This window comes from Hippopotamus amphibius, chromosome 16, assembly GCF_030028045.1.
Source record: "Hippopotamus amphibius kiboko isolate mHipAmp2 chromosome 16, mHipAmp2.hap2, whole genome shotgun sequence".
Classification (NCBI taxonomy): domain Eukaryota; kingdom Metazoa; phylum Chordata; class Mammalia; order Artiodactyla; family Hippopotamidae; genus Hippopotamus; species Hippopotamus amphibius.
The window spans coordinates 50,312,453-50,323,358 of NC_080201.1; the positions used below are offsets into that span (position 1 = coordinate 50,312,453).

Genomic DNA, 10,906 nt, shown 5'->3' on the forward strand with positions numbered 1-10,906 from the left:
TCTACTTACTCTGTTTCTAGGCCTGACCTGCCCTTTCTCTGTCAGCACCTGGGGACAGAACCTGGATATTTTTGTATTCTCTGCTTCAGACACTTTGGAGTTCAAGCTGGAAGGGGTGATGGGGAGAATTTTACCATTGGAAGTTGTACATAATGGTTATTTATATCTCATCTCTTTTTCTTTCCCCGTCTCTCCAGAGACACCTATAAAGGCTCTTAGTCTGATCAGCTGTGACTCATCAAGTTGAGTGCTTTGTATGTGTTGTTGGGGCTGAGGGGAGAGATTTTTGTCTCTTGAGATGAATGGTAGGACTCTATTGCAGGAGTCAGAAACAACTCAAAGTGGTTTAAATAAACAAGAGAATTTATTAGTTTATAAAAATGAAAATCCTGTGGCAGGTGTAGCTTCAGCAGGGCTGGATGCAGGGGCTCAGTGCTTTTCTCCAGTTGTCTCTAGGATGACCTCATATGTAGATGGGCTTTCACTGGCCCTGGCTTGTCACATGGCCTTGCTTGAGCTAGTGACCAGGCAGTATGGCTTATTTTGATTGGCCAGTCTTGGCCATTTGTCTAGTGCTTGGCAGGGATTAAGGTCAGCCTGTCCAAATCACAGGAACTGTGTGGGCAAAGGAGTGTCCCTTTCTGTACCAAAAATCAGTGTTCGTTACTAGATATAAGTACTGTACCTAGCAGGCAAAGGAACAGAACCAGTCAGTGAGAGCAGAAAGAACCTATTTTAGAGAGGAAGGCTCAGAGAGTGGGGTAACTTCTGCAGCTCCTTCCTGATGGGACAATCTAAGTAAGATCTAGCAGAGAGGGGGAACCTTCCAAAATTGGGGGACTATCCTAAAACAGTTTATCACACATCTAATACTACTTCTCCCATTGAAAATATAGAAAGCCTACACCAGCCAATTTTTGTCAGTCCTCCTTATGCATATTTTCAAGTGGGGACTGGCTGGGACAGTGCCCAAGTGCTTCTGGAAATGAGCAAAATCATAGGAACTGAACACAAGAGAAGAGAGGGAAAAGTAACAAATGGAATATAGCAACAAATGAGCAAATGGAGTCCTTCTATTAGGACATCAGCGAAGGGATCCACATATTCTTTTTTTTTGCATTTTTATTGGAGTATAGTTGATTTACCACATAATCTTTTAATTCCATCAACAGGCAAATACCATATATTGAATAAATACCTATACATACAAATTCTCCTTTCAGCTTTCATTATATTGAATTTCTGTGCCATGAAGATTAACTGAACCATTAAGGAATATGGACATTGAAACAGAAGCCTACTATCAAATTATATTTATTTTTATTTTTTTTATTTTTTTTATTTTTGGGGGGTACTATCAAATTATATTTAAATTGAGATGAAAGGCAGACATCAGGACTTCCCTGGTGGTGCCGTGGTTAAGAATCTGCCTGCCAATGCAGGGATCGAGGGTTTGAGCCATGGTCCAGGAAGATCCCACATACCATGGAGCAACTAAGCTGTGTGCCACAACTACTGAGCCTGCGCTCTAGAGCCTGTGGGCCACAACTACTGAAGCCTGCACACCTAGAGCTCCGTGCTCCACAACAGGAGAAGCCCGTGCACTGCAACGAAAAGTAGCCTGCACTCACCACAACTAGAGAAAGCCCACGCGCAGCAACACAGACCCAACACAGCCAAAAATAAAAAAATAATAAATCTTAAAAAAAAAAAAGGCAGACATCAACACCAGCCCATTGTTCTTTCAAAGACAATGCTATATTCAGAGACTGAGTCTTTGCTGCCTTGAACAAATTATGTCACCTGCTGAGAGAGCAGAACTCAATGTAAAAGCAAAGATGGGAAGATGTGTTACACTCATCATTTTTTTTTAACATACAATAAACTGCATACATTTAGAGTGTACAATTTGGTATCCCAATCTCCCAATTCGTTCCCCCCCAACCCTCCCCAATTTCCCCACTTGGGTGTCATCATGTGTTTTTGACCAATGACGGCATACAAGCTGAAGGCAGGCAGCTGAATCCCATGCACTCCCCCTTTGAGGTACTTCTGGTGTCAAGGATGCCTCACCTGTCTCAGAGTCTTGGCACCATCGCTGTACACGTCCGTGAGTCATCACAGGAACAGTAATGGCTGGATTGTCCAAGCGTGATGACTGAAGTTCTCTGATTCACCACTTTAAGGGAAGAGTCCCACACCCAAGTCAGCAGACCCTTTAAAGTGCAGGCTCTGTTCTATCGCTTTGCCTCCCAGGCTGCTGCAGACTCAGCCTAAGGTAGCAGCTTCTGGGGCAAGGAAGACCATCTCAGATGATCAGAGTTTGTAGGGAAGAGAACGTTATTCTGGTCCAAATTCTTCACTTTTAAAAGTGAAAGGAAGCAGAACCCCAGAGGACTAAGGTGGGAGGTATTCGACATCAAGGAGAAAGTTGTCATTTTTTTTTCTCCTTTGGCAGAACTTTAAGTCTTTCAGGTGTACACTTACTGCATTTAGCACAATGGCAATAGTAAATAAAGTAACCTAAATGATCACTCCAAAAAAGCAAAAGCAAAGACAAAACAAAAAAAAGCCTACAAATGCACAGAAATCAGACTGCTTTGGTTCAGACCTTGGTTCTGGCACATATTCAGACAAGTCACTTTACATCTCTGTGCCTTAATTTCCTTATTTGTAAAATGAGACTAGTAATAAAATCTGCTTCAGAAGCTTGTGAGTGTTAAATGAGTTAATAAGTACAAAGCATTTTATAACAGAGGCTGGCATACAATAGATGGTCAGTAAATATTAGTTCTCAATATTATGCTATAAGAGGAGAGCCCATTTCAAGTTTATTTCACAAGCCCAGAGAGGGGTAGAGGCTTGCCTAGCATCACACAGAAAATTCAATGTCTTTCTTGATCCTCCTGTTTTTTGGGACCCAGCACCAAGGTTTATCCCAGGAGGGGCTCTCAGGGGTTGGGAAGCACAGTGGGCTTCTGCTTGAAACCCTTCTGTGAATTTGAATAGGTCTGTACCTGACCTAACAGCATTGGACCAATTGGTTTTGACAATGTACTGTGGTTACATAAGATGTTACTGGGAAAAACTGGGTGAAGGTTTTACACAGGAATTCTCTGTACTATTTTCCTAACTTCTCACCAGGGTTAAAACTGTTTCAAAATAAAAAGACAAATATTTATTGAGTGCCTACTGTGTGCCAGGCCTTGTTCTAGGAGCTGCGGATTCCGCGGTGAACCAGACAAGTTCCCACCCTGGGGAACTCACAGTGTGACAGAGCCCTTGACACAGGGTTCTTTGTCAGGACCCTGGGGTCTGATGGCTGCCGTTTGAATCCTGGTTCTGCCACTTACCAGCTACAAGCATGTGTGTAGCACTTAGCGTCATGTGAATGTAAAATCTGCTGTTGTTGTTATTTTTTCCAGGCCTCTCAGTTGTCACCTCTTCTAGGAAGCCCTCTCTGATTGCCCCACACTGGTTCTAGCACCTCTTTGGGGATCCCACAACTCCCTGTGCTTCCTCACCATATCTCTAACCCCTCTGCCTGTGCCTCCTCCACCCTGGCCCTGACCTCACTGGGCTGTCATTGTTTGATAAAGGGTATATCTCCCCTGCTGGACAGGGAGCCTGATCATTGGACCTGGGCTTTCCAGACTTCTGTGTCCCCAGAATCACCCAGCACAGGACTGTGCACTTAACAGGCACTCATTAAACATATAGTGAACGCCTGAATGTTAAGGACACTGGCAATTTGGAGGTAAAGATTTCGGGAGATGGGAATTATCAGGGGAGCTTCAGAGGTCCCCGCCCCGTCCCCGGCTCAGGGCAATAGAACCTGAGCGCTGAATGGAACCCCGTGTAACAGCGCCCCATTGTGGTCGCCTCCCATTTTAGAACCCGGCGCGGATGAGGCTCTCCCCACGGAAGGCAGGAGGGTCGGGCGGGATCCCAACCCGGGCTACCTGGGGAGCGCCCCTATCCCCCATGAACAACCAGGCACGGGCCCCAGCCCCTTCCCCGGTCCGGGCCTCGACTCCGGCCCGGGCCTCGACTCCGGCCGGGGGTTCGACTCCGGCCCGGGGTTCCACCCCGCCCAGGACCTCCATCCAGGTTCGGACTCCGGCTCTGGTCCCGGCCTTGGACCCGATCCAGACCCCGACTCGGGTCCGGACGCCAACTCCCATCCGAACCCCAATTCCTGTCCGGACCCCAACTCCTGTCCGGATCCCGTCACCGGTCCGGGCCCCTACACCGGTCCGGACCCCAACACCGGTCCGGTCCCCGACTTCGGTCCGGGTCCCGACCCCCGCCCGGATCCCAGCCCCGACCCCATCTCGGGTCCTGGTTTCTGCCTTGGAATCCCTCCCGAACTCGGCCCTACCTTCGGGTCCGCCCCCGGAACCTGAACCCAAGCTCCCGCTGTCACCTGAACCCAAGCTCCCGTTGTCACCTGATAAGGGTCCTGCGCCAACCCTGAGGGTGAAGCACGTCCCATCCCCATCGGTCGCCAATGGATTTGGTCCCATCCAAGAGCCCCTTCCTGCCCTTACTCCACTGGCCACCGATTTACTGGGCCCCCCCCTCGGGTCCACTCCGGAGGCAGACCTATCTGCCACCAAGCTGACAGATTTCTCTCCTGGACACATCCCGGGGACGCCCCTCCTGGGGGCCATCCCCTCGTTAGCTGTCGCGTTACCGATTTCTACCAACGCATTCGCCTCCACCAGCGAGAACATCCAAGTGGACAACAAGATCATGATTCGAGTTGTTTACTGGTGAGGGGCTGTCCCCGCCCACACCTGCTTCCTCCCAGTGGGGGAAGGGCTGCAGGGGTAGGCTCTACCTGCCAGTCTCTTTGGGACTAGAGAGCTCTGAGTTCATTCGTTCACTCTCCTGCAGGTACTGGGGCTAGGCCTTCTGGGGATACAGGGCTGAGCAGAGCCGGGCTTGGCGGTGGGGGGGGGGGGGGGGTTGGTCCCGGCAGGGGGAGAGGGAGCAGAGCACCCTGAGGGAGGGCAAGGAGGGAGAGAGCTTCAGAAGACTGAGTGTTCAAGGACAGCCTTTCTCAGGAGGTGGGTCTTAGGCTGCTACATCTCATTGATGAGCATACTAAGTGGGGTGGAGAGGGTGGGGTAGGAGTAGGGGGAACAGGGTGGGTAGCAAGGGAGAGGGGGGACAGCCAGTGCAAAGGCCAAAGGAGTCTGGCTTTGGTCCGTATGTGTGGCCCCAGAGCTGAAGCTCTGTGTCAATGACAACAGTAAACAGCGGTGACCTCCCTTGACCTCCCTGAGACCCAGGGCTGAATGTGGCCTGGGGAGGGGCTTTGTCCTCCCCTCCAATATCCTGGTGTGTCTCTGGTCCCTGTGTGTCTCTTGCTTTGGTCTTTCACTCCAGCTCTCCAGCTCCCTCTCCAACTCACTGACTCTTTTCCTTTTCCCTTGTGGTGTATCTCTTTCTCCTTCTCTCTGTCTCTCTTCCCCCATCTCCCCCCTCTCTCTTTCTCTACCCATCTGCTCTTTTCTATCTCTTTCTCTGATTCTGTGGATTCATTCATTATTTTATTCATTCAACAACCATTTATTCAGCACCAACCATGCGTGTGCCGACCCTGTTCTCAGCATCACAGACACAGCAGTGAATGAGACAGAGATGCCTGTGGCACTGACATTCTGGTGTGGAGAGCAATAAGTACAACACATGGCAAATTATCTAGTATCTTAGGAAGTGATCAGTGCTGTGGACAAAAGGCATCTTGGCAGTGGGGTGTGTGTGTGTGTGTGTGTGTCACAATTTTAGCTGGAGTAATCAGGAAGGCCTCACTGAGGAGGTGATACATGAGCAAAGACCTGAAAGGGGAGAGAAAGAGCCATTTAGACACCATGGAAAGAGCATTCTGCAGAGGGAACAGCCAGTGCAAAGGCCCTGAGGCAAGTCATGCCTGGAGTGTTGGAAGAAGAGCTAGGAGGTCTCTGTGGCTGGAACCAGGGGGTCAGTGGGAGGAGATGGAACAAAGAGGTGATGGGGGCAGATCCTGTGGGGGCTTGTGGACCATGGGGAGGACTGTGGTTTTTTGCCCTGAGTGAGAGGGCACTATGGGAATCTTCTGAGCAGGGGATGGATGGGATCTGACTTAGCTGTTCACAGTGTCCTTCTGGACTTGAGATACTGATGCAGTGTCTTCCCTTCCTCCCTCTCTGCCTCCCTTCTCTCCGCCCTTGGCCTCCAGTGGCCTCTGAAGCTATGGTCTTCGGGTGAGTAGTTTTGACTTTAGAGGTAGGGGGAGGTGGGGGGCATGAAGTCTGCCACTGTGATCCCGTGACAACATGATCCCATCTCCTTCCCACAGTACATCCTACTGAAAAAGAGTCTGGAGCAGCAATTTCCAAACTGTCTACTCTTTGTGAGTGTGCTGGTGCCCTGGGAGAGTAGGGGGGCAGTCAGGACTCCAAGACCCCCAAGAGGCTTGGAAGGGAGTTCTTAACCTCCCCAAACCTCTAATATTCCCTCCCCAGGAGGAGGACATATCTGCCCAGGCTACAGGGGAGTTTGAAGTGTTTGTGGATGGGAAACTGATCCATTCAAAGAAGGTGATTCTGAGCAAGGGTCCTGGACAGGGAGGGGGAGGGTGGAGCTGGGGTCCCAGGGGGTGGGAGAAATACATGTCTGTCCTCTTTCCCTTCTGTACCCAGAAAGGTGACGGCTTTGTGGATGAGACCAAGCTGCAGAAAATTGTAAACCTTATCAATGAGGAGATCAAGAAAAGGTAGCAGGCAACTGGTGAGCTGGAGGTGAGGTGAGGGAGGTGAGGTGGGAGGGGTGGAGGCTGGGCTGTGGGTGGGTGGCTGGGCAGGAGGCAGAGCCCTGTCTTGGAGTGAAAGACATTCTAGCCTAAATCCTAGCTCAGCCAGTCCTCACTGTTATAATCAGGATAAGTCATCTACAGCCTTTTCTGAGCCTCAGTTTCCTCATCTGTAAAATGGGGTTGTTGAGATGATTCCATAAGATGCCTCTTATAAGGTAATAGTGCACAGTTCAGAGCAGGGCTCACTGTATGACAACTATACATTTTTTTCAAAAGAGCTTTAGTTAGGTTTGGGTTTTTTTTTAATTATTATTTTTTATTTTTTTTTGTTTTTGTTTTAGCTTTTGGTTATAAACCTGTGCTGTCCAATAACAGCATGCGACTTTTCAACTTATAATGGAGTTAATTGAAATTAAGTACATTAAAAACTCAGTTATTAGTCACACTAGCCACATTTCAAATGCTCACAGCCACATGTGGCTGCTGTATTGGATAGCACAGATCTAGAACATGGAATCTTTCATTGCAGAAAGTTCTGTTGCTAACATTTTCTTAAGGTATTAAAGCACAGACACAATAATTTATTTCCCACCAATACTGGATTTTTAGAACCACATACTATAGGGAATTCCCTGGGGGTCCAGTGGTTAGGACACCATGCTTCCACTGCAGGGGGCACAGGGTTTGATCCCTGGTCAGGGAACCAAGATTCCGCATGCCACGTGGTGCAGCAAAAACAAAAACAAAAACAAACAATAACAAAAAACAAACCACTTACTACATAGACATTTGCAAGCTGCTACTGATTTAATACTTTGTCTATTGCATATCTATTTTTTACAATTGTTTTCAACTTTATTGAGGTGTAAGTGATGTGTAAGAAACAATACATGTTTAAAGCATACAAGTTGATGAGGTTTTTTTTTTTGATGAGTTTTGATATACTCATCATAAATACACCATAAATCCTGCGCAAGATTCCTAGTGGCATCGATTAAGTCACATGTCCATCCCTGAACAAATCACTGAGGCCCAAGGAAATGTAGTGCTCTCATTGCCCTGTCTGGATCATGTGCCTTTAACCTCCTAGGATTTCATTTTATTCATTTATTTGCTGAGTACCTACCAGGTACTATTCTAGGCCTTAGAGATGAAGGCAGTGAACCAAAGAGACACAAACCCTTGCCCTAGTGGAGCTGACTAGCCAGGGAGGCAGACAATGAACAAGACCCTAGGTGAATAGAAGGCATTTTAGAAGGAGATACGTGATGAGAAGAAAAATAAAGTAGGGAAGGGGGTTGGGGGCCGTCGGGAGTTTTTTGCAACTCTGGTCAGGGAAGACCTCATTGGGAAGGTGATATTTAAACACTTGAAGAATATAAGGGATTGAACCATGTGGATGTCGGGGGGTGGGTGTGGGGTAAGTATTGTGGGCAGAAGGAGCAGAAGGTGCAAAAGCCCTGTGGTAGGAGTGTGTCTGGTGTGTTTGAAAAATGGCAAGGAGGGACTTCCCTGGCGGTGAAGTGCTTAAGGCTCTGCGCTCCTAATGCAGGGGGTGCAGGTTTGATCCCTGGTTGGGAAACTAAGATCCCACCTGTCACGTGGCATGGCCAAAAAAAAAAAAAAAATGGCAAGGAGACTCTGGCTGGCATTGTAACCCATAGAAAGCATGGAAAGCATTCCAAGCACCCATTGGAATGGTGCCTGACACATAGTAAGCCCTACAAAGGCTATTATTATTATTTTTTGGAGTTGCTGTTGTTATTATTATTTAAAAATTTTTTCTCTCTTATTTCCCCATCTCAGGAGCTTCAGCAGGATGGTGAGAAGGGCTGAAATGTCGCCAAGTCAGGTCCTTTTCTGATGGTGGCTGGGGCTGGGACGAGGTTGAGGAGGGAACTACATACAGAGTCTGCCTCCCTGTGTTCTGGTCTGACTGTGTCTGCTGTCGCCACACTCACTCCTGACGTCTGTGGAAGCTGCCTGCTACCTGTTACCGTGCTCCCAGCATCTCCTGGACCCCGGGCGGGAGAGGGGAGGCCAGCTCTGAACAGAAGGCTAGTCCTGCTGCTCCGCAGCTTTGCTCCTGATGGTCTAGCCTCTACTCCTCATGCTGTCGAGGTCAATTTCTTTCTTTTGTGGCATCTTCATTTCCCATGCCCTGGTTTGGAATTTGAAAACTTCCCAACTCATTGGCATATTTAGGGGTTGAGACGGAAATAGGAATTGTAGCAAGCCTCAGACCCTTGACATCCCAAACTTCACTACATGTCGGAGTTCACTTTCTAAACCCACAGGTCTTAGAATCTCAGTGCTGGGAGGGGTCTCGATGACCTGGGAGAGGGCTGTTTGTGCATTTAGTGGACAGCGATGAGCCTCTTACCCTACATCTGGCTCTGTGGGGTCACTAGGCACACGCCAGAATGTCCAGTGTCAGGTGAGGGAGTCAGGCCTTTACCACGGAGTCGCTGTGTGACCGCCAACAAGGGACACCACCTCTCGGAGTCTCAGTTTCCCCCTCTATAAAATGAGTGTCATCATTACTGCTTAATTGTGAAATTTCCAAAGTCTGGCACAGAGTACATAGGTTTCCATTAGAAGTAGACTTCAGTTAGGAGTGCTCGTGCCTGCGAGTAAAGCAAGCTGGACTGCCAGTGGCTCGCACAACTGAAAAAACAATTGTTTTGCTCGTGAATTGGTGGGAGGGGGCTGGGGGTCAGCCAGCTGTCCGACAATGCCATAGGAGACCCAGAGTTCTCCTACATTTCTTTCCCACCATCATTCATGTGTGATGATGCATTGGCTTGAGGACTCATGCATATTGTTTCATCGTGGTGCCTCTACCCAGTATGTCTGTATTCCAGGCGGAAGAGGGTAGAAGGCAAGGACATGCTTGCGGTGTCACTTTATTAGGAAAGAAAAACTCTCCCAGATACGCCAGCCAGTCTAATGTTGTGACTCCAAGACAGACCTCTGCCTCCTGCCCACCCACCCGCAGCCCAGCCTCCCTCCTCCCCTCCCTCCCCTCCCCTCCAGCTCACTAGCTGTCTGCTACCTTTTCCTGACCTCATTGATAATGTGTACAGTTTTCTGCAGCCTAGCTTCATCCACAAAGCCATCTGGATCATGAGACAGGGAATGATTCAATCGAGATTGAGTAGGGATAGGAGGCAGCAGATGAGGGCACTGTCAAGCCCAAATCCTAACAAATACACTAGCACTGGGAGTGTGTGAGTGAGTGAGTCTAAGGGTTTGACTCTAGATTTCTTCGTCATAAGGTAAATATAAGAAATCATAATAAGGTAATACATACTTTAATAAAGATTTTTATTGTAAGCAGAATTCTAAGGTGACCCTCAAAGACCCGCACCTTCGTGTAATCCCCATCCCTTGAGTGTGGGTGGGACATGTGAATATGATGGGACATGTATCACTCCCTTGACTATGTCGCATTATACGGCAAAAAGAATTTTGCCCTGAGTTTGAGTTAATCAAATGGAAGATTATCCCGAGTGGGCCTAATCAGGCAAGCCCTTCAAAGAGACAAGACGCGTCGGAAGAAAGTCTCCTGCTGGCTTTGAAGAAGTTGTGAGAAGTTGTGTCTAGTTGTGAGAAGGCCACTTGGCTGGTGCCTGAGGATGACATCTGGATGTTGAGAGTGACCTCTGGCTGACGGCCAGCAAGAAAGTGGGGATCTCAGTCCTACAACTGCAGGGGACTGAATTCTGCCCACAGTAGGAATAAGCTTGGAAGCCTCAAGTGAGGCTGGAGTCCTGGCCAGCCTTGTGATTTCAGCCTGGTGAGACCCTGAGCAGAGACCCAGCTAACCCATGTCTGGATTCCCGACCATGGAAATTATGAGATTTAGTAATTATGAGATTTAATATAATACATTTATGTTGTTTTAAGCTCCCAAGTTTGCAAAAATTTGTTATGCAGCAATGGAACATGAGTACAGTTTTGACCAAGGGTTTTTGGCTATGGCGTTAGATTACATTCATCATCACCCTTATAATAAAGGCTAACATTTTGGAGTGCTTACAATGTGCCATTACAGTATTCTACATGGGTTAGTTCAGAGTTTCTTAAACTTTTTGATCTGCA

General features: G+C 48.1%; 1 protein-coding gene across 1 annotated transcript; it reads left to right on the forward strand.

Annotated features, from left to right (window-relative positions):
• Positions 1-3,864: 3,864 nt before the first annotated feature.
• Positions 3,865-10,706, forward strand: SELENOV (selenoprotein V). Its single transcript, XM_057713673.1, has 6 exons — positions 3,865-4,775; positions 6,227-6,251; positions 6,347-6,400; positions 6,513-6,587; positions 6,690-6,788; positions 8,609-10,706. Exons 1-5 carry the CDS (start codon positions 3,907-3,909, stop codon positions 6,765-6,767), a joined length of 1,101 nt encoding a protein of 366 aa, XP_057569656.1. The 5' UTR covers positions 3,865-3,906; the 3' UTR covers positions 6,768-6,788; positions 8,609-10,706.
• Positions 10,707-10,906: the final 200 nt, after the last annotated feature.